The 23,906-nt window shown below is 46.2% G+C and overlaps 2 protein-coding genes across 3 annotated transcripts in view; both read right to left on the bottom strand.

The window, feature by feature from the left end:
* The window catches only part of LOC128400950 (uncharacterized), a 30,753-nt gene extending 29,515 nt beyond the window's left edge, over window positions 1-1,238 (bottom strand). The window contains exons 1-2 of one of the 2 annotated variants that reach the window (XM_053363701.1): window positions 854-1,238; window positions 567-712 (exon numbers count right to left, since the gene is read on the bottom strand). In XM_053363701.1, coding sequence (XP_053219676.1) covers window positions 567-595 — 29 coding nt within the window. In that variant the 5' untranslated portion in view covers window positions 596-712; window positions 854-1,238. Of the gene's footprint in view, window positions 1-566 lie in introns of both variants that reach the window. The other variant, XM_053363700.1, reaches the window with a different exon arrangement.
* A 4,384-nt stretch (window positions 1,239-5,622) lies between these two features.
* The window catches only part of ITGB3 (integrin subunit beta 3), a 58,580-nt gene continuing 40,296 nt past the window's right edge, over window positions 5,623-23,906 (bottom strand). Inside the window, exons 10-15 of the mRNA XM_053363686.1 lie at window positions 23,279-23,708; window positions 14,543-14,771; window positions 11,875-11,975; window positions 9,667-9,786; window positions 7,015-7,181; window positions 5,623-6,381 (exon numbers count right to left, since the gene is read on the bottom strand). Coding sequence (XP_053219661.1) covers window positions 6,313-6,381; window positions 7,015-7,181; window positions 9,667-9,786; window positions 11,875-11,975; window positions 14,543-14,771; window positions 23,279-23,708 — 1,116 coding nt within the window. The 3' untranslated portion in view covers window positions 5,623-6,312. The remainder of the gene's footprint in view (window positions 6,382-7,014; window positions 7,182-9,666; window positions 9,787-11,874; window positions 11,976-14,542; window positions 14,772-23,278; window positions 23,709-23,906) is intronic.

The following is a 23,906-nucleotide window of genomic DNA, read 5'->3' as shown; positions in this document are numbered from 1 at the left end:
GTGGGTGGCCACGTAAATTATATAATTTGGTATCTGAATGATTGGTACTGTATTAGTAATTGTATTATGATTTGGCATTGTTATAATGAGGCTATTATTGGACTGTAATAGAAAACTAATAAAAAGTATTATCAAAAAGCAAGTTGATCACCCTAGTTAGGGGTATATCAATAGCTGGGTAAGCCTAAAGGTAAAGGGACCCCTGACTGTTAGGTCCAGTCGTGGACGCCTCTGGGGTTGCGGCGCTCATCTCGCTTTATTGGCCGAGGGAGCCGGCGTACAGCTTCCGGGTCATGTGGCCAGCATGACTAAGCCACTTCTGGCGAACCAGAGCAGTACACAGAAACACCATTTACCTTCCCGCCTGAGAAGTACCTGTTTATCTACTTTCACTTTGACGTGCTTTCGAACTGTTAGGCGGGCAGGAGCTGGGACAGAGCAACGGGAGCTCACCCCGTCGCAGGGATTCAAACTGCTGACCTTTCAATCGGCAAGCCCTAGGCTCTGTGGTTTAGACCACAGCGCCACCTGCATCCCACAGGTTAACATTTAAGAGCCCCTATTACCTGCTAACTCTGTTGATGATGTCATCCATTTTCCAGGAACCACAGCAGGGAGATGTACTCCTTCCACATTAGCAGGGATGGCAGCCAAAACTGGTAAGTCAAAGGTCAACAGAAAAGATGAAGGCCACACAAGAAGGTCCTCTTCACTGGAGATGGAAAAGAAATCATAGAGCACTTCTTCAATGGCCCTTCATCCAGAGCGAGTGGAGGGGGAAAGAATAAAAGGAACAGGAGGAACACCAAGGGAAGACTGCCTCCTTTTCCAGTCCCTCAGAACCACAACTCACTTGGTCGGAAGCCGTACAGATCAGCAATCTTGTTGGGTGGCGTTTGCGGGCCTAGGATGAGATGAACCATCAATGGGGAGGTACAGCTAGGACCAGAAATATGGGGATGGCGTGGAGATCAGGGCTTCCATTTCCCCCAAGGCAGCTCAGGTCTTATGGCTGGTGGAAGCAGGGCCACGAGAGTTCACATCAATGGTTCTCCACCAGTGCCATGTTTTTCACCACCACCGCCGCCACTTGGGTGGCAACTGTTGTTTGAGAGGTTCCAGCCCGATGATGTCATAGAGCAGCGAGTGATCCAAACAGAGCACATGTTGTAGAAAATCACTATCCAAAATAAAAAAGGCGCAAGTCTGTGTTGAACAAGCTGGCTGTCATCCTTGGGAGTGAAGCAGTAGGAGGAACACATGGCCGTGAGACCAGAATGGTTCATTTTATACAGGCTGGCAAAGATGCCCTGCAATGTTACAAAGCTCACAAAGATTGATTTGTTTCGCGCATTTTTATCCCGACCTCCTTCACCCCATGATCGCAGGGCAGTAGGAGTGGCTTTACTTGTCTTGGAATAAGCCTCACTGAACTCACAGAGTAAAGGGACCCCTGACCATTAGGTCCAGTCGTGACCAACTCTGGGGTTGCGGCGCACATCTCGCTTTATTGGCTGAGGGAGCCGGCGTACAGCTTCCGGGTCATGTGACCACCATGACTAAGCTGCTTCTGGCGAACCAGAGCAGTGCACGGAAACGCCGTTTACCTTCCCGCCGGAGCGGTACCTATTTATGTACTTGCTCTTTGACGTGCTTTCAAACTGTTAGGTTGGCAGGAGCTGGGACAGAGCAACGAGAGCTCACCCTGTCACAGGGATTCGAACCGCCGACCTTCTGATCGACAAGTCCTAGGCTCTGTGGTTTAACCCACAGCGCCACCCTGAGACTTACTTCTGAGTAAATGTGCAAAAGGTTGCATTTGGGGCTACAAAACAAGAAGTCCTCGGTTTGATTCTCAGTTTTGCTGTAAATTTGTTTACGGGACCTTAGGCAAGTTGCTCTCTTTTGGCTTCCCTCCCTCTACCAACCACCAGCAAAAAAGATGTACCGTATTTTTCTGTGTATAACACGCCCCCGTGTATAAGATGCCCCCTCTTTCTTGGGACTAAAAATAGAGAAAATAGAGGGAGATTGCTAAGAGTTTTTGAGCTTTTTTGGGGGGGAGAGATTGCCCACAGTTGCTGAACTTTTTTTGGGGGGGGGATTGCCGAAAAACGCTCACCCACAGGACCACCACAGCCAATCACACGTACATCAATGAAACAACCAATCGTCTGCACTCTCGCCAAAAGCAAGCGCCAATCACCCGCCCAATTGCCGCTGCAGCCTATAGCCAGCGGACATTGTCTTACCCACACAAACACCGCTGACAATCTCCTGCTTGCAGCAGCCACCAATTGCCTGTCTCACCTCTCCACTATCTGTGTATAAGACGACCCCCATTTTTTAGTGCAATTTTTAAATAAAATAACCTCGGTTTATAGACGGAAGAATACGGTAATTGCATATAGGTGTGATCAGTGCTTTTTCCCCCCCTAAAAAAAATGTTTAGGGGTACTCTCATTTTGACTCAAGAAAATCACCATTTTATAGTTCAAATTGGGGGAAATAAATACAGTAAATGGACAAAAGTACAAACATTCACAAGATGTTTAGGGGTATGCGTACCCCCAGGGAAAAAAGCACTGGGTGTGATACTTCTGGTCACAATCAGAAGTCAAGCATTTTGTGTCACTGATGCTGTGAAGGCATTCTGCAATCTCATTTTTTTATTTTCAGCTGCCTCTTGGATTTTTTTTTTTTTAATGCTGTAAGGCCTGTGCAGATTTTGTTAAATTAAAAAAATACTCAGGTAACCAACTGTTTTCATGGTGGCTTTGTATTGCTCTTAAAAGTTTTTCTAAATGGTTTATATTACTGCACACCTCCCTGATACTTTATAAATAAATAAATATAAATATTTTAATCAGCAAATAATTCTGTAAATATTGTAATGTATATTATATTAATTATATTACATGAGTTTCGAATACTCAGAAGTATGCAAATATTGTTTTACAGTAGAAAGCTCAGGGTGTTTGGATATGATGAAATCCCACAAAATGCCCCTAGATGTCACTGCTGCCTCAACATTTCCCTTTGTCAACTCTGTCCAGTACTATTTTGTCCAGTTCATCCTGTCCATTCTGAACCTATTGAACATTTGGTAAAAAAATCATTCTTGTTCCAAATCTCTCTCTTTAGATTTACAATCATGGGCATAAAAGCAGTCGAGCAACCACTAAAATTGAGCATTTAAGACTACCTCTTGATACTTTCTGGGGACTGGACCGGCTATAAAATCGAGAATGATTTTATAAACTTCTACAGTGCCTCCTCCCAATCCACCCCCCCCAACACTTTAGTGTGTTTCCTCACTGGAAAAAGTAATCCATCCCACATATTATTTTAGGTGCTCCTTTCTGTACCTAGCACAGTTCCGGAAACAGGTAGATTTGCTTCCACATTCTCATTTCAACAGCAATAGCAATTTGCGGCCTTGTGTTAAAGTTGTCATTGGGCTAAGAGCAAAAAAAGAAGAGACAAATGAATGACCAAGAGAAGCCAGGCAAATCTGTGAGTTGAGACATTTTGATTTTATTTGCGTGTGACAAGAGTCTTCATTCCATCACATCATTGCCCTCAACAAGACCTGCTTTTCACCCAAATCAACACAGCCCTGCCTGTCCCCTTCTAAATATGTTCCCAGGCTTACTTCCTGGCACCTATCTCTCCTTCCCAGAATCCAGCAAAACCGAAAGAGGACAGGTGGGGCTGGGGGGGGGTCGGATGGGGCAAGGAGCTGAGAAACCCAGAAGAATAGATCCATTGTGCGAACGGGAAAAGGAGTAACTTGGAAGCTGGCGCCGTGTGAACTCAACTTCTTCCGACCTACATTCTGTCGCTCCCAACAGACTAACTGCTGCCTCCTTTTCTTAATTCCAGGGTCAGAGGTTTGTGACGGCAATGGGAGATACTTTGGCTGATGGATCCAGCCTGCACGTGGGAAGCTTGGGGCGATGGAAGTGCTGGCGTGAGTGGTGGAGTGAGAATCGGGAAGGAGAGGAAAGAGGGCGTCAACCTTTCTGCGACTCCTCGCCTCTTTTAATGTCTATGGGTCTCAGGTCAAGAAGCCACCTTCCATGGTCAGAATGGCCAATGGCGAAAATAACAGAGTCTACCAGAATAGTTCACAGCCCAACAAAGATGGAGTGGGGGGGGGGACCCATCTAGCTGTACTGGGTGACGCAAGCCCAGAAAAAGAGGGTTTCATTGGGCAGGTTGCTTCAGCATATTCCCCACCCCCTTCAACAAACCTGAGGAAAATTTTAGGTCACCCAGGACACTGGAGTCTCATCTCCTTAAGGCGAATCTTTGGTTCCCTGAGTAAGAAAGCAGGAGCTAAGAACTTGCCCCCACGGTGAGGCTCTGAGGATTCAGGAACATGTGAGATAACGACAGCTCAGAGACACGTATCACATCTTGACGAAGGAGCTCCTGATTCATGTGAACCTAGGAGAATACCTTGTCAAGCTGCCAAGTCATCTAGCCTGCTACTGTCTACTCTGACTGGAAACAGCTCTCCCAGGTCTTCCCCAGCCTTGCTACATAATACACGCTCTATCAGTGAGCAATGACCCTTCTCCAAACCGTCAGCATTATCAAGTTGGCTATGCAGCACAAAGGTGAGAGATGTTGTGCAAAGGGCTTGATTTGAACCCAGGGGCTCAGCCTTGGAACACGCGGAGCCATTGTGCAAAAAGAAGTACCTTTAAGCATGTGCAGAGTGCCTTTTGTCCCTTAACAAACTGAGCCCTGTGAATGATTCGGGAGGGTCACAAAACGGTCAGGGGCAAGCTTGTAAATACATCAGCATCTCTTGTTTTTCTAGAAGTTAAATACAAAACACTTATTACTTACTCTGGGGATGAAGATAGCAAGAGGTATATTATATATATTTAAAAAACAGTATGCAGTGCTTTGTTCTTGGTACAGTAAAAGCTAGATCAGTTTGAAACAGGTTCCGAAAATAATTTCGCACGCCCCTCAAAATTCCAGAAAATGCTTTCTATTTCTGAACCTATTTAGAAGTTCGGTCTCGCCATGCTTGCAGTTGTGTCCGCAGCACTGCAGAGCCTTGGGATCTTGTCGGCCAAATGACGGCTCCTCTGTTCCCTTTTCTCAAAGCTTTCCTACTCCTCTTAGGAATTAGGATCCATGGGAGAGTCGGTGGAAGAAGATTGGAAAAAATGTAAAGTTTATTTACAGAAATACTGTAAAATTAAGGAATGTTAGAAGGATGCTGGAATGAAGTTACATGGCTCTAGCAGAAAGGTTACAAAGAATTAAGTAAAAATAGATTGTTAATGGGTCAAAGTGGAAAATTTAAGGTTAAATTGGGTTAAGATAAATTATGGAACAAAAATTGAGTAAGATGGAATGGATTTGCTGAAACAGCTAATTGAACTAGAATACAAAAAAGGGAGGTGTGAGGAGGTCGATGAAACAAGTAAATGAAAGATAAAGATAGGGAAACATTGGATGTGTTTTTAAATGCTTGTTTTTCTTTTTTACTGTATTGTTTTTTTTCTTTTTTATGTATTTAATTTTTCATTTTTTCATTCTTCTTTTTTTCTGTAATCTCTAAACCCTTAATAAATATTATTTTTTTTAAAAAGGAATTAGGATCCATGGGAACTATCTCTCCCATGTATCCTTGTGCCAGAAATGCTGGCAAGTATCACCTAAGACACCAGGGAGGCCTTGCAAGATAGCTTTCCCATGCCCACCTGAGCCAACTGACTGGTAACTTCGCTTGAGAAGGGAAAGCGGCGACGGCGAAAGCAAGGGACAGATTTCACCAGCTGTGCCATTTCAAACCAGGTGTGAAACTTCAGGAGGAGTTTGGGCTCAGCTAGGAGTGAGTTAGTAATAATCTGAACTGGGGAAGTTTGTTTCTGGAGGGAAAACTCCCCAATTCCAAACCTGATTAGTAAAACCCTTCGAAGTTAGATTGCATCTCAACATTCCTGCCACTTAATTTTATTCAACTAGAGTGTCCGGTCCCCTCCGAGGGATTTGCGCGATGCTGTTCCCACTGACAAGAGAGGCCTGCTTTCTCCTTCAGCATAGGGGTCTGCTGGGCCCACAGTACTAGGTGAGCTGAGGTAAACAGAAAATCTCGTAAGCATAGTGCATAGTTCACACACGGCAGCAGAACAACGCAGAGCAAAAGCTCCGGAACCGTTTGAGCAACAGCTGTTAAAACATCTCACATACGCACACAACGCACACAGACAACACACATGCCAGCGCAACACAGACTGTTCTGTAAACATCAGTAAGGAAGGCCCTGCAAGGCCTTGTCTCTCTTCACGAATTCCCACGGTACGTGATGTTGGTGAAGGTCGAGGTAGCTCCTTTGTACAATGGGTTGTTGGCCTGAAACGGAGAAATATAGCAGGGTAAAGGAATTGGCACAAACCATAACCTGTACCTGCTAATTCACGGCCATTGTCAAAAGGTGTCTGCATATAGGCTTAAACCAGTTTAACAGTTCTCTTGCCCCAGTGATCCCTGGCAAACATAATTCAGCGAGGCAGGGATTGGAATCTCTAATTATTCTCACCAAACCAACAACCCCAGGATTCTGTAATAGACCCAAAGCACACGGGTTCTAGCATATCTCCCTGGCAGCACGCATCTGAGAACATGACATGTCATCGTTATTTTAGCGTTTTTCTCTCCTTCCCTGCAGGCATTAGTTAATGAAGCAGAGCAAAGGGCAGGAAATGCTAGCACAATGAGTCTAGTCATATGTTTTTTCAGCAGCGCAGTGCTGGAGAAATAGGAATGGATGTGAGTTGGCGACACCCACACTGTTTCCCCCTCAAAGTCTCGTTTGAAAACTGGTATAAGCCTGATATCCGTGGCTGGTATGATCCACAACATGAGGATTGCCAGAATATGGAAGCTGAACTAGGGATCACTGCAAGAAACTCCTTCCCCTGCTGCAGCAGAAATGTTGCAGGGCTGTTCTCTACTCCCCCATCAACCGCCTCTCCTGTTTCTCACCGTGTCCCATCTAGCCCTGGCCCGCTCTTCTTCAAACTTGGCGAACTCCCGCCGGTCGTGGATGGTGATGAGCAGTTTCCAGATGAGCAGAGTAGCCAAGCCAATAAGCAAAATGGCTCCCGTCACAGAAAGGAGAACGACCAGGATGTCCGGCCCCTTGGGACAGTCTGCAAGAGAAGCATGTGGTATCACGCAAGGGCTGCAAAACTTCCTAAGTTTCCTACTTTGGTATTCCCATTCTCTCTCCACAACCAACATCTGCACACCAGTAGAGATCTCTACTGAGCATGCACGGCGATAATTTCCATCCCACATGAGAGTGGCTCCCCTCAATGACTTCCCTTCCTCTCTTTCCGTGGTTCATTTTGCACAACATCCATCAAAACTTATTTACATTGTCAAATTTATCTTAATGCTGTCCACGTTTTCAAATATCCACATATATTCAATAAACATTTTCCAATCTTCTTTCAACGTATGTTCTTCTTGTTCTCTTATTCTATATGTTAGGCCCACAAGCTATGCATATTCTGTCAGTTTATGTTGCCATTCTTCTATAGTTGGCATTTCGCTCATTTTCCATTTTGGAAAACACCAGTGTGGTGTAGTGGATAAGAGTGGTAGACTCGTAATCTGGTGAACCGGGTTCGCATCTCCGCTCCTCCACATGCAGCTGCTGGGTGACCTTGGGCCAGTCACACTTCTCTGAAGTCTCTCAGCCCCACTCACCTTACAGAGTGATTGTTGTGGGGGAGGAAGGGAAAGGAGAATGTTAGCCGCTTTGAGACTCCTTAGGATAGTGATAAAGCGGGATATCAAACCCAAACTCTTCTAACGAAACACAAGCCACAGTTGTGGCATACATAAATCCCTTTTTTGAGAGTGGCTCCCCTAACTTATTCACCAGAAGCAGTTGCTCTGCAAGAACCACCTTAAGATATTTGGTCTCTGCTTCTGAGCTGTGGGAGTCTTATTATGGGGACAGAGAGCTTGGGGGCCTTTTGTGCCCAGCTGATGGTTCTGTTTCACACATGCATGTTCAACATCTCTTCACGACTGCCACATCGAGTTATGACCACACATTCAGCTGCTAGCCATCAACAGCTGCACATGTCATGTGTGAATCAGTTCTAATAGGTTTTCTGCAAGCCGGGCTCATTTGCTAGAGGCCCAGCTAGGTGAAAGATGGGCATTTTAGGAGACATTTACACTTAGCTGAGAAGGGGATCGGATTTTCACAAAACACCGCCTCCCTTTTGTCTCAGTCCTAGTTCTGATCCGACGCTTGCGTTTTCTGCAATTCAAGTGCTATAGCGCTAAATCAAACGTGGGATAAACTCTCATCTAGGCGCAGCCCAAGACAAGGACATAAACGACAGAGAATCAGACCCAATGTGGGCACAACTAAAGCCTCCCTAACAGCCAGATCAACACAGCTAAGAACCTCCTCCCTGGAAGACCAAGGCATATTTAGGCCACTGAGTAAAATGACTCAGGCACTGGGAATCCTGCCCTGGAGGGGGTTGCAGGTCTCAACAGTCTCTGATGTTGTTTTGATGATGCAGCAACTGTCGCAAGATCCTCCCCAAAAAGCATACTGCATAGCCAAAGATTTCCAACTCTATCTTACTTCCGCATTACTGTATGCGTGAAGTCCCACGGAGCTGCAAGAGAACTGGCAGCTTTGTGGTTTCCCACCAGGCATTAGCTGGCCTCAAAACTGCTCCCCACTGAAGACTGGCCTGGCCCATGTAATCTATCCCAGTTGGGTGTCAATCTCCTCTACGTAACACAGTTGCATCTGAGTCACTGGCCAGGTCCATGCCCCTTGTGGCTATGGGTGCATTTGTTGGTGGCTTTATTCATTCTCTTTTGGGCGTCTAGGGCAGGCTACCCTGAACACACCTGATCTCAGTCATTCTCTTTTGGGGTTATAGGACGATCCCTGGAACTTTTGCTCACAAGCCTTATCAGGCAGGCGGGAGACAGACTACAGCTCTCGCTCCCCTCTGTTGATCTATCAGCAGGCACAGACAGGGGCAGAATTTGCTAACCTAAGCAAAAAGATGTCTGTTTCATTCTATTTATGCTTTTATTACTGTTAAGTCACTCTGGGGACCCTTTTAAGGTGCAGCATAAACTATTGTATAAATAATGTTTGCTTTGGTTTGGTTTTGCTTAATTCATCACTGCTCAAAATGTTCCCATCTTGGACGTTCACTCTCCAACTTGATACTTCTAGCTTAACAGAGATCTGCCTATTAAGTTCCTGATTCCCCATACTTTCCTTGGCCATGTATGTGGTTCCAGTTTCTCTCTTCCTTCAAATCCGCATTTTCCCATGAAGCCTTTGGCTTGACCCTCATCTACTACAGAAGCAGTCTTGGGTACGTTCTGCTGTGTTGGCAGATATGTGCTCTTTGACAAACGAACATCTCCCTTACTTCTTGTCTTTTCTTCCCCAACACAAAAATTAAGTTTGTAAGTTCCTTGCAGCAGGAACCTTCTTAAAAAGGTTTCCCCCAGCTAATGAAACTATCTGACGTTTTGTGTGCATCGCTGCAGCTGCATTTCTCAGGTTGCAGATTAAGCGGGGGGAAGGGGGCTAATCTCCAAAGATCAAGCCTCATTTACGTGGCTTTTCATCCTCACCTGGCTCCTCAATGACATAGAGGATTGACTTGCCGCTGGAGTCTTCATAGTACTGGAAACGTACCACACAGTCATTCTCATCCTTGTAAGTGCAATTCACAGCATCCTTCCCCTTGTCTCCTACATAAGGGGAGGGGGCAGGTGAGAAGAAAGAACATGGAAACATTTAGTCCTACACATAGTGCTTTCAGGAGTAAGTAAAGTAAAAAGTAAAGGACCCTTGGATGGTTAGGTCCAGCCAAAGGAGACTATGGGGTTGTGGCGCTCATCTTGCTTTCAGGCCGAGGGAGCCAGTGTTTGTCCACAGACAGCTTTCTGGGTCATGTGGCCAGCAAGACTAAAGCGCTTCTGGCACAACAGGACACTGTGATGGAAGCCAGAGCGCAGGAAAATGCTGTTTACCTTCCTGCCACAGTGGTACCTATTTATCTACTCACACTGGCGTGCTTTCGAACTGCTAGGTTGGCAGGAGCTGGGACAGAGCAACGGGAGCTCACTCTGTTGCGGGGATTCAAACCGCCAACCTTCTGATCGGCAAGCCCAAGAGGCTCAGTGGTTTAGACCACAGTGCCACCCACGTCCCTCGCTTTCAGGAGTTGGCCCAACAGGTGCTCTTGGGAAGTTCAGAAGTAGGGCTAGGGGTGTCACAAGCATTCAGATTGGGGCCAAAAAAAAAAAAAACCCAGTCTGTAAGCCTGGGTCCTCGATTCATTGCCAACATCGTCTCAGGGCTCATGGGAGGAGGCTACTGTACTCTACATGAATTCCATCTCCTATTCTAGTCTAGCTGAATGTTTGTAGCTGGTGTTGGGCTCTAGATACAGCTTTCCCAACATAATGCCCTCTGGAATTGTTTGGACTACAACACGCAATAAATGTGGCAGGCCACACTCTGGGTCAGGTATTCTGAGTTCTAGATGTACTCTAGATGTGAGGGAATTCATAGAAGCAGAGTTGCAATGAAGGAATACGCAGCCATCCCATACGAGGATCGAATCTGCAAACCTTGGCATTATCACCACCACACTCTAACCAACTGAGCTATCTATGCAATTCGTCCTAACACTCTTGTTGCAGTCAGGCCACTTCCTGATGAGATTTAGGTTTGTAGCCATCATTCGACTCCATGGAGGTGGTGGACCTATTGAGATGTTGCATCCCATAGACCATAGTCTTCCCTGACCATTGCACCTAACCAGCTGTTGCTGGACTACAAGCCCCATCATCCCTATTGGCCATACTGGTTGGGAATGATGGGAGTTGTAGTCCAACACCACCTGGGGACCCATGTTTGAGGGAAACTGCCATAAACCAATGGAGTCTGAGGAGTTCTGGATGGAGTTGGTTGTTGTCATCTGCCTCTCTCGAGAGAAAAATGGAGCTTTCCATGGCACAAGCCTGGTGGTGCCTATGGAGGTCCTGGGCCAAGAGTCCCAGAGATGGGAAGGCCTGGGGGGAAAACTGAAAAAAATGGGGAGGGGGGGAATCAGTCGTCGTCCCCGTTTCCCCCCCAGAAAAATGGGGGTGGGGTGTGTGTGTGTGTGGAATACTCAAACTATAGCAAACTGTCCCCCCCCCCCCAATTTCTTTTCTGGGGGGGAAAACGACTTTGGGAAAAAACCAGGGGAAAAAACTGGTTTTCCCTCCATTTTTCCAGTTTCCCCCCAGGTCTTCCCATCTTTAGCAAAGACCCCCTCTCAGCCTCACTGACATGGTCCACAGGAAAGCAGAGAAATACATTTGGCACCAGCTTGGCTGCAGGAGTTGCCGGAAAGAGGCGTACAAGGAGCCATCCAACAGTCTTAGGGACTCCACTCCGGATTTGTGCAGCGTTTACTCTTATCCCTTTCTTGTCCCAAAGATGTCCTGCAAGGCAGCGGGTACCTCCTAAGGTACCTGTTTGGTATCATTGGTGCTTCCTAGGTTTTTGTGCATGAAATATGCAGCATTTGCCTGTTTTCTTTTAAATGAGATTAGAGGTCATTCATTTCCGCCTCTTGTCACATACACATTGCATGCAGAATTTATTCTTTCTGTCATCCCAAAGCGTCTTCTAAAAGAAAAGATGGCCGGCAGCTAAAATACGAGAGGAAGAATGGTGTTGGGTTTGGGTGGCTGTTAATCACGCAAGAAAGAACTGGCACAGTTGCCATCCCTTCCTGAGGCAGGTATCTTGGTCATGCAGAGAGACCCATCTTTCTTACGCACCTAGCTCCTGCACCAATTCAATCTCATCCCGGCAGTTGCGGTTGCAGGTCTCTTGCTCCATCAGGGTCCCCCTCTCAAACTTCTTGCATTCCACACACTCCCTGCATAAGAGAGGAAGGAGCAGGTACAGTGAGAATAATGAAGCAGGCCGAGGGATGCTGGCTCCACATCCCATGACAAAGGCTATACAGTTGTATCTTAGATCTCAAACGCCTTGGCTCCCGAACAAATCGGCTCCCGAATGACCGAAACCCGGAAGTGAGTGTTCCGGTTGTCGAACTTTCTTTTGGAAGCTGAAAATCTGACGCAGGTTCCATGGCTTCTGATTGGCTGCAGGAACTTCCTGCAGCCAATCAGAAGCCGTGCTTTATAATGATGATGATGATGATGATGATGATAATAATAATAATAATAATAATAATAATTTATTATTTATACCCCGCCCATCTTGCTGGGTTTCCCCAGCCACTCTGGTGTTCTTTAGTGTTCTTTCAGCAGAACACTAAAATACAATAACCTATTAAACATTAAAAGCTTCCCTAAACAGGGCTGCCTTCAGATGTCTTCTAAAGTTTGGTAGTTATTTTTCTCTTTGACATCTGATGGGAGGGCATTCCACAGGGCGGGTGCCACTACCGAGAAGGCCCTCTGCCTGGTTCCCTGTAACTTGGCTTCTTGTAGCAAGGGAACCACCAGAAGGCCCTCGGCGCTGGACCTCAGTGTCCGGGCAGAACGATGGAGGTGGAGACGCTCCTTCAGGTATACTGGTTTCTAAACATTTTGGAAGTCGAACGGAGTTCTGGAACGGATTCTGTTCGACTTCCAAGGTACGACTGCATTAGGATTTCAGCAGGATCTCTGGCACCCCACTCCCCCAGTCTCCCCCCTAACCAAGGCATGTGTCCTTCCTCCCAGAGTACGCCAACCTTTAGGGGTCACTATGTCTCAGGGGTTTGACCTGGTGGCTGCTTCTGACAGAGGAGTAAGACAGTACAGCCCACTCCATCCGCCTCGCCCAGCTGCCCTTTAGCTCTTCCCGAAACATCACTCTGTTAGCCACAGTCCTACCCGACTGCAGCGGGGGGGGGGGGGGAGAGGAACACGTTCCCCATTCATTGGGCTCCTCCCTGAACCGTCTCCTTTTTTCAGCCGGTCATCAGAAGAACTACAATGCCACTTTAACAACTGGCGCCCAAGTTAGCTCATTTCTTGCTCCCTCCCCATCCCTCCTGTGTCATATTGGCTAGACTGTTAGGCCTGCAGCCACAGACTTGATTTGAAAATGGAGTATTTGCACAGTGCCTAGAAAAATGTAAGAATTTATAAATAGTAATTATGAATAATATTTCAGGGCTTTAGGCTGCTTCTCAGGGTATTCATGAGAAGGAATGAAATCTCAGGATGAGTGGGTAAGAACGAAGGGTTGATTAAAGCTTTTACATGCCCCTTGCTCCCTTCTTTTTTTGTCAACTTTTCAAACTTGGAAGTTGAACAGAATCTGTTCCGGAAGTCCGTTTGACTTCCAAAAAGTTCAGAAACCAAAGCACAGCTTCTGCAGCCAATTGGAAGCTGTGGAAGCCCCGTCAGACGTTCAGCTTCCAAAAGAATGTTTGAAAACTGGAATACTCACTTCCAGCTTTGCGGCGTTCAGGAGCCAAAACATTTGAGAACTAAGCTGTTCAACTTCCAAGGTACGACTGTAATTTGTTGGTTTTTTTAATTTATTTTTTTGATTTTCCAACTTAAAATTTTACAGAGATGTATCAAACATAAATCATAAAGAACAAGATTCCAAGGAATCTCCTGGACTTCCGTCCTCCCCTATGTGGGTCCGATTATTAATCGGTTCCTCCCGCATCTTTTATGATAATCCAAACCCTTTAACCCCTTCCCATTATGTCCAGCACCAACCTTAAACTACAGGTGCTGTTCCAATCCTACTAATGAATTTAACTGTTGACAATGGTCTTTAAGATAAGTTATAAATTTCCCCCATTCCTTATTCAAATTTCAGTCTTCCTGAAACTTGTACTTTGCTGTTCCAGCGAAGGCCCGTTCAAATTGAGCAGCATAGCAAATAGGAAAGTTTTTAATGTTTAATGCTGTATTGTGTTTTTAATATTCAGTTGGGAGCTGCCCAGAGTGGCTGGGGAAACCAAACCAGATGGGCAGGGTATAAATAATAAATTTATGATCATCATCATCATCATCATCATCATCATCAGAGTTAAGAATGCGACCTTGCACCCTAATATTCTACATGTCAAATTCAAATCCACCCAAGCCATGATTTGGCATAGCCTTATGTGATAACCCAACCAGTGAATTGGCAAGGCTCCAGCAATATGGATTGTGTATCTTAACGGCAATATGACCACTGGAAAGAGACTAAAGCATGTACACACAGACTCCAGGAAAACTTTACACTCTCTTTGCAAAAAAACAAAACACCCAGAGAGATCTATGGGAACTAGTAATTCATTTCTGAGAGAAAGGTACAGATACTGTACCTATTTACAAGTCTACTCAAATACCTGTGGGACTGTGCCAATGCATTCTTCCTCCTGCTATGATGTTTACTTTAATGATTTTGAGAAACGACAGACAACTGGCGCACACACAGACACACAGACACACACACACACAATCACAGCTCCCTCTTGCTCACTTCTTGATAGTGCAGGCATCTGGACAGGTTGGGCACTTCTCACAGGTGTCTCCGTAAGAGCCAGGCTGGGTGCAGACGCATTTCCCACAGGCACAGTAGCCGCGGCCTTGTCCGCTGCATACCAGCCCGTTGCTAGACATGCAGGTGTCAGTCCGGGTGGTGCAGTTGCAGTAGGCTCCCGTCCAGTCGGGGTCGCACGCGCAGTCACCGCAGACGCATTCCCCATGACCTGCGGGCAAATCACAATGTGACTTATGTTCCAGTAAAAAGGTAAAGGTAACGGGACCCCTGACCATTAGGTCCAGTCGTGGCCGACTCTGGGGTTGCTGCGCTCATCTCGCTTTATTGGCCGAGGGAGCCGGCGTACAGCTTCCGGGTCATGTGGCCAGCATGACTAAGCCACTTCTGGCGAACCAGAGCAGCACACGGAAACGCCATTTACCTTCCCGCCGGAGCGGTACCTATTTATCTACTTGCACTTTGATGTGCTTTCGAACTGCTAGGTTGGCAGGAGCAGGGACAGAGCAACGGGAGCTCACCCCATCGCGGGGATTCGAACCGCCGACCTTCTGATCGGCAAGTCCTAGGCTCTGTGGTTTAACCCACAGTAGCACCCGCGTCCCTTATGTTCCAGTACTGGAGTCCAAATTAAACAGGAGGGGTGGGGCGCAGGAGGCCTTTACCAGAGAGCACAACGTGTGTGCTGCAAGGGAACAGTTTTAGCATTCAAGTTACCAACTCTCACCCCTCTTTCTCCCCAACCAAAACAAAAAGCAAAAACCCCATACCCATCAAAGCAGAGTGCACATTAAGACAAAGCAGATACTTACTACACTTGAACTTAGCCAAAAGGTCGAGAAGCGAGCCACTTTTTGACTATTGATTTAAAATCCAAAAATGTATTTTATGTAATTGACTTATTATTTCTATTCTTTCCACATCATATTGTTGTTTTATTGCTATGGCCGATGGCTGACGCAAATAAGGATTCATCCATTCATTCATTGGGACAGAGCAAAAATGGTTTATGAGGACAGTCTGCAAAATTTCTTTTGACACCCTCGCCTGCAGTACAGAGGTAAGAATCGGAGCTGTCCATGTGCTACAATTCTGATGCAGCACATGAAAAGTGCAGGATGTGGCCATAGACTCAGAATTCAGCTTCTACTTACATTGTAAAACCACCAAGTGATTCTCAGACAAAGGGCAGTATAGAAATAATAATAATAATAATAATAATAATAATAATAATAATAATAATAATTCCTTTTCTCCAAAAGTTACTGCAATTATATGCTTGAAAGTATGTGTACGAATTACCCAACATCCCTAGCTACTGCTGCTATAGTCTGCTTGGCTTAACTGGCTGGTGATATCCCATGGTCAGAGGGCACATTGGAAGGGCTGGGGACCAGGCTAACCAACATAGGCGGCAGTGTTGTGGACCCAGGGGGTGGGTGGGGTGGCGGTGGCGCTTACTGGCTCAAATGCCCCATTGCCGTTCTTATCGCTCTACTGCCACCACCAAGCAAGCAAGAAGACAAGGCAGCCACCCAGACTGTCACTGAGGAAGGATGAGGGTGGGTGGGTAGCAAAGAAGGTACAAATCTGTGATCTTACGATTGTAATTCTCAGTACAATAGATACCGTATATAAAGAGAGCTGAAAAGGTCAGAGCAGAGCCGGAAGGGGGAACTTTTGCCTCCATTACCTGGCAATGGGTGGAGGGAATTGACCAAAACAGCCAAGCCAGTGGGTTACCTAGCTAGTTGGCAACCCTCTTAATTTTTACCTTAATTTTTACCTTTAACTTTTACCTGCTCCACCCCACCTGTCACCCCAGGTTCCTATGAAGATAAAACAAGATAACCTCTTTTGCTGTACTCATAGGAAGGGTGAGAAACGAACGTGATAAATTACATAAAATAGTATCAGCTGGAAATGAAGAACAGAGGTAAAGGAGAATTAAATAACAAAAGAAGTGTGGTTTAGGTGGTGGAAGTCTTTTAAGATATTTTAATCAAGATTTGTATTTTATAACATGTGTAAGTGTAATTCTGGAATTACTGTTTATGGAAAACAGCATTTTCTTTCTTTTCTTTTTCTCTTTCTTTTTCCCCCGTTTCTTCTTACTTTTTATTTTCTTCCACAATTTATGTTTGGCAAATATGTAAATAATTGTGTTTTTGCAGATATGTCTGGAAATTTAATTGTATTACAGTGGTACCTCGGGTTAAGAAATTAATTCGTTCTGGAGGTCTGTTCTTAACCTGAAGAACCACTTTAGCTAATGGGGCCTCCTGCTGCCGCTGCACAATTTCTGTTCTCATCCTGAAGCAAAGTTCTTAACCCAAGGTAATATTTCTGGGTTAGCGTAGTCTGTAACCTGAAGCGTATGTAACCTGAAGCGTATGTAACCCGAGGTACCACAGTATTCAATAAAGTTATATTATATTTTTTAAAAAATAGTATCAGCTGGCGCAGACATTCTCCCTGGGTTGGGGAAGGGCCAAGGCAACAGAGGGTATACTCTTAATAATTTACCTCACTGTTGCCAGACACCAAGGCCTGTGCTTGCATTTAATTCCCACCCAAGTAGCTGCTGACCTTGCTAAACCACTGATGCAGTTAGACCATTAGTTGTGTGGGCGGCGCACGCTCCAATCTGGAGCCCCCATGAAAGGCTGCTGTGGAAATATTCGGAGGAAATGTTTTCTCTGAGGTGCCCAGCTCTGCCCACACACTCCTGGGACAGTGGGTGGGTGGCAACCTGCAGACCCTCTGCTAACTATGAAGAAGACTAGTTAATGAGAAACTCAAGTGAATCACGGCTGGGCTGGTGGGGGGGGGGGGAGAGAAGGAGCAGCTGGTTTGGGAGGGGGGAGTCTAGTGACACTGGGGAAAACACATGCCAACTGAGAGAACAGGCCGTGCGTGTTTGTCACTCGCTTTAGAATTAATTACTCCAATGGAATGAACCGGGAGACAATGACCTAGTCAAACGTTGCTGAGGAGGATGAGGCTTGTGGAGGAAAGAACAACAAGAACAGAAAAGGAATTGGGAGCCGTAGCAAATCTATCTGGTTTTCACGTTTACATGCCAAAATCCACTTCCCTGGGTTAGGTCTGTGCACCTTTTTAAAATAATTAACAAAAACCAGTCTCGCTCCAACGCCTTAACTGCAGCCTCGAGGCACAAATAAATGCATGTGATGGCGGTGTATTTTATAAAAACCCTATTCCCATGCTAGGAAAATCGCCACCTGCTTCATTTCTGGTCGTCAGGCTACTGTGAACACAGAGGCAAATTCAGGGGAGCGTGGCCAGTTTGGTCGCACCGGGTGCAGAGCCTCAGGGGTGTGACAGGTGGGGCGTCACAACTATGTTGTAGAGTGGAAGACGAGAGGCAGGGGGTGCCAGTTTTAGGTGTCTGCTGACATTTGAGACCCCTGAGGTGTGTCACTGGTCAGCAGTACAGGAACAAGGTCCATGAAAAAGTGGGAGCAGCCATGCTCAGTATCCACATTTCCCATTCCGGAAATGTTGAAATTCGGAGACCCAATTTGTGTGCTCAACCTGGTGGCAGCTTCCTTTTGTCACAGTCCGGTTCACAGGCGATCAAAGTCCTGGCTAAGGACATCAGGACCGGGGGCAAGATGGCGGGGTGGGAGCAGGAACAAGAGTCCAGAAGCCAGGTGTCCGAGGGTCAGGAAGCAGGGAGTCACGAAGTCAAGGGTCTGAGGGTCGAGAAGCAAGGAGTCAAGGAGCCGAGGTCTGAGGATCAGGAAGCAAGGAGCCAAACGCAGCAAGGAAGGAACGTGTTGCTGTGGCAAAGAGCCGAAGGGAAATGCTGACCTTATATCCCTTCCCGGCCCTAGCCACCAGGAGCAGTGAGTTACCAAGTGGCCTCACCTGTGCGGCCGCACCTTGCCTCTCCAGAACAAACTTAGGAAGGCCCCAGTCCTGCAGAGTCCTACTGGTCACAGGACCAGGCTCCTGTATGCACTCCTAACACCTTTGCCTGTCATGCGGCACTGCAGCACGCCGTCAGGAAATGCCTCTGGGGGAAATGCCCTCTGTGAGTGCTGCCATGTAGAAGCCTGAGGGTGCTCTATGGCAGGCATGTCCAACTCCCAAGAGACTGCGATCAACTCCCACTATAAAAAAACTGGCAGTGATCTACCCATTGGATTGGTTGAGCTTTTTCTGGGAAGGAAGACCCAAAGTTGTTGTTGAGCATTTAGGGGGGGCGATCAATCAGGATCACGTGATCGACCAGGGATGCCCTGCGATCGACCAGTAGATTGCGATCGACCGGTTGGACATGCCTGTTCTATGGCAATGGGCTTCTCGAAAGATTCCATCAACGGTGTCTCCAAAAAATCTTACACATCACTTGGGAAGACAGGCAAACTAATATCAGTATACTGGATGAAGCAAAGATCAGCAGTGTTGAAGCAATGATTCTTCAACATCAACTTCGTTGGACTGGACTGGTCCTGTTGTGCGGATGTCTGATTATTGTCTTCCAAAGCAACTACTCTATTCCTTAAAAATGGAAAGTGTAATGCTGGTGGTCAACAAAAGAGGTTTAAAGACTGTCTCAAGGCAAATCTAAAAAAAAGTAGTATAAACACCGACAACTGGGAAACACTGGCCTGCGAGCGCTCCAGCTGGAGAACAGCCAACAACAAAGGTGTCATGGGCTTTGAAGACACTCAAACTCAGAACGCAAGGGAGAAACGTGCTAAGGGGAAGGCACGCTTGGCAAATCCACACATTGATCAACTCCTGCCCAGGAACCAATGTCCCCGCTGTGGAAGGACGTGTGGATCCAGAATTGGCCTCCACAGTCACTTACGGACTCATTGTTAAAACTGGCTTTATGGAAGACAATCTTCCTCGGCTACGAGTGATTGCCAAAGAAGAGGAAGAAGGGATTGGGGGAATTCAATTCAGTTCACATTTAGAAATGAGCTTGGGCCAAGCTACGCTTTTTGAAAACCATACATGAACTGAAACACAGCCAGTCTTCAAAATTCTCTCAGTTTTACAAGCGAGAACATGCATGTACTGCAACGATGCGTGCATGGCAATGCATAAATTAGCGAACGCAACCTACAAAAATGTGTTGCCTTAGGGAAAACGGCTTTGCGGAAGTGTGCGGATGAGGCAAAACTGCGTATGGAAAGTGTGTATCAGAGGAGAAATTCACACTAAAATGCTGATGACTTTTCATGGGTACTTTTCATTTCAATCGCAGACCTAACCTGGAAATGTGGAGAACTTAAGATAGGAAAAATGAAAAACCGAGGGAAAACCAACACTGACAGATTCACTCATCTCCAAGTGAGATTCAAGGCTGCTGTGGCTTCTCACCTCTTGTTTCCTCTCAGCCTTTTAGGGATGGGCATTTGAAGGCCTGGCTACATTATCTCCCAATTCAGTGGTGGATTCAGGGCCAAACCATGCTTTATGTGAGCGTCTTGTTTCTACTATGATATCCTCTGAATGGAGTATCAAAGGTCAGTATTCTCCTAAAAGAATCACAGCGGCTTACGCAATGAATGGCATGCCTGCTTTATCAATGGGCTGTAAACATCTCAAACGGCCGCATTGCACAATGTTTGTTGTATTTCACAACACACACAGAAACTCATATGGAACAGAATGCGCTGCTGCTCTGTACAAGGAGCAAGGATGATTCTCCCACAGCTCCCACAACCACAACAGTTGCCCCTTTCCCCACCAGTCCTTATCACACTGAGTCACCCATGGAGACACCCTGAATTCTGTCACTAAAAAGCAAGGCACACCCAAGCAGCCCTTTCCTCCTTCAGGGAAGCAGACATAATCAAAGTCTGGATCAAGAAGTCATAAATTACAAGCACAGACCAGGAAGCACTGCTGAACTGGCACCCTCCCTATCAACATCAAGCTTTCCACTTGCACAGAAATCTTATCTGAGGAGGTAAACAAATTCAGTTCCTGCCTGAATAAGAGTTTTGTGTAACCCACGAGCTTGCTATCGTGCGAACACCAAATGCTCAAATAAAAATGTTATTACTTTTTGAATCCTACCTCCTATGGCAAAATACAAAGAGTTCTGTAAGTGTGTGTTTCAGTTTCCTATGCATATATAGTTATTATAGTAATTACTTATATCCCACCTTTTTCCCTGATGGGAACACTCGTGGCGGCTTACAGATAAAAATGGAAACAGCTAACAACATAGGAAAAATAAGAATAAAAACCAATTAAACGTTAACAGAATTAAAACTACTATGTACAGTGGTACCTCGGGTTAAGTACTTAATTCGTTCCGGAGGTCCGTTCTTAACCTGAAACTGTTCTTAACCTGAAGCACCACTTTAGCTAATGGGGCCTCCTGCTGCCACCGTGCTGCCGGAGCACGATTTCTGTTCTCATCCTGAAGCAAAGTTCTTAACCTGAAGCACTATTTCTGGGTTAGCGGAGTCTGTAACCTGAAGCGTATGTAACCTGAGGTACCACTGTATAGCTAAAACAAAGTCCTCAAAGGTCATTATGCTCTATCTTTCAGTATCTATATCTATCTATCTATCTATCTATCTATCTATCTATCTATCATCTATCATCTATCTATCTATCTGATCTATCTTTCAGCCAGGAGCTTCCAGGTCCCCTTTCAGAAGCGAGGCCAAAAGTGCACTTATTTCTTAATCCCTTCCAAGATCCAAACCCCATGTTTTCCCCTTTTTTCCTCCCGTATCCCAAATAACTCTCTTGGAGAGGGTAATCTGCTTAGCATAGATCAGCAAGAAACTGATTTCTGGCAGACCCAACAGAGTAACTATGTGAGTACTTTTCCCACATCAAAGTTCAGCTACAATTAAATCTTTGCCATTTGGGGCCTCATTCTAAAGGAAAGGAGCGAAGGACTAGCAGATACACCACTTAGGAAGGGAAGGAGGGTGTGCTGTTCCTCAGGAACACCTTTATTTCTGTCCAGCGCTGGCTGGTTCTATGCATGGATTGTTAGAAAGACTTCAGTTGGCACTGTGTTTGAGATGTGTGCCCAAAGCTACAAACCTCTTTGCTTTAAAAAAACCAAACACTGACTGTTGGATGCATGTTGATAAAAATCGATATTAATTATTCTCTGAAGGAAAAGGAACCAGGGCACATGCCCAGTGGCATAGCGTGGGTTGCTGGTACCCGAGGTGGAGCAAGTGTGGTCCCCACCCCACCCGATGGACTGGGGTGGGGGCACACGCCGGGGGGCGGCTGTGTGGAGCCCACATGGAGGGTGAACGGAGCCCACGTCCAACAAGCCCCTCACCTGCTGCCTCCATCCACCTGACCACTAGACCAACCTGCCTCTGCCTGTTGTGGGGGCGTCTGATTGTGCCCCTTCAAAAATATGTTAAATAAGTTGGAGTTCTTGTTATTAAATATACCAAGAAAAAAACACACCAAGAACTCAGGCCAATGTGAGTTTCAATAGTGGGAGTGGTCCCTACTCACAAGTCAATAGTAACAAAAACTAATCCATTCAACAGTATGTATTCTGACAAGAATTGCAAACTCAAGTAGAGATTACAAACTCAAACTCATAAAGATATGTATAACACAATAATTCATTACAAAGATTTTCTCTTTCTCACTCGACAATAATGTTGATCCTTATAATTTATCAGCTTGCAGGTGGAGACTCAGTTTCAGTCATAGAGCAGAAGTCAGTTATGGATTGGAGACCAGGACAGGGCCCTGTTTCTATGTATTCACCTTCATCAGCTAATTTTTAAAAGGTTGTGTAAGTTTGAAGACTTTTGGATAAATACATCCTGTTATTTTCTACGTTTCTCAGGGATAACAACTACGTGTGGGTAGATCAATGTGTATCTTGAGCTTTGATGAACATTATTGTCGAGTGAAAAAGAGAAAATCTTTGTAATGAATTATTGTGTTATACGTATCTTTATGAGTTTGATTTTGTAATCTCTACTTGAGTTTGTAATTCTTGTCAGAATACATACTTTTGAATGGATTAGTTTTTGTTAGCACAGTGGTACCTCGGGTTAAGTACTTAATTTGTTCTGGAGGTCTGTTCTTAACCTGAAACTGTTCTTAATCTGAGGTACCACTTTAGCTAATGGGGCCTCCCACTGCTGCCGTGCCGCCGGAGCACGATTTCTATTCTCATCCTGAAGCAAAGTTCTTAATCTGAGGTACTATTTCTGGGTTAGCGGAGTTTGTAACCTGAAGCGTATGTAACCCGAGGTACCACTGTATTGACTATTGACTTGTGAGTAGGTACCACTCCCTCAAAAATGTGTGCCTGGGGCCATGGCCTCCCTGCACCGCCCCCTGCCCCCCTAATGCTACGCTCTGCACATGCCTTAAAAAAGGTACTGCCCTTTCCGCAACATACTGTAATCTCGGATCGATTCAAAGGTGGGATATTTCAATTGGGCACAGAGCTTCCCCTGCGAAATCTGAAGAGGAAACCAAACCTTTCCGACTAGACACAAAAAGTATGAGAGCAAGCCGGCAGTGTTTGAGAGCGCCATCCATTCCTACGGTGCACCAACAGCCCCCCACCCAAGCAGCCAGATGTTTGGGGCTACAACTTCCGTGAGTCTGCTTGATCAGAGAAGGGGACGAACGGAACGCAGCGTAAGTCCTTTCGTTTCGAATTGCACCAAATTCTCGAAAGCCCAGTTCCAAGCCCCCTACAGACATTTCCCCACTTACCAGAGCACAGCTCGCCCTTGAACCGGACACAGGAGAAGTCATCGCATTCACAGTACTTGCCGGAGATCTTGCCGAAGTCACTGCTGTAGCAGACGCACTGGCCGCAGATGCATTCTCCCCGCTGGTTGCAAGCAGGCTGCCCCTGGCGGGGGCTGCAGTTATCCTGCTGCGAGGGGCTGTATTCCTCCTCGGAGCACTCGCACTGGGTGCCCAGGCGGCCCGGGTGGCAGCGGCACATGCCGCATTCAAAGGTGCCGTTGCCGTTGCTGCAGACGTCGCTGTCCGGCTTGGCAAACTTTTGGCAACGGCAGTCGCAGTCGAAGTTCACCTGCACCGTCAGGCTGTCCTCAAAGCCCACCGGCTTGATGGTGAAAGTCTTCTGTGGTTCCGCGGGGCAGCCACGCACCTTTGCTTCAATGCTGAAGCTCACCTGGAAAGAGCAAGACATCCGGAACTGCCCTCACATCCTTCCTCAAGGAAACGCCTTTTTTAAAAAACAAGCTTTCGCATTCTGCGCTTTTAGAGTTTGGATTTGGATTTGATATCCCGCCTTTCACTCCCTTTTAAGGAGTCTCAAAGTGGCTAACATTCTCCTTTCCCTTCCTCCCCCACAACAAACACTCTGTGA

The sequence above is a fragment of the Podarcis raffonei genome, chromosome 13, assembly GCF_027172205.1.
Source record: "Podarcis raffonei isolate rPodRaf1 chromosome 13, rPodRaf1.pri, whole genome shotgun sequence".
Taxonomy (NCBI): Eukaryota; Metazoa; Chordata; class Lepidosauria; order Squamata; family Lacertidae; genus Podarcis; species Podarcis raffonei.
This window is presented reverse-complemented; position numbering and strand designations above follow the sequence as displayed.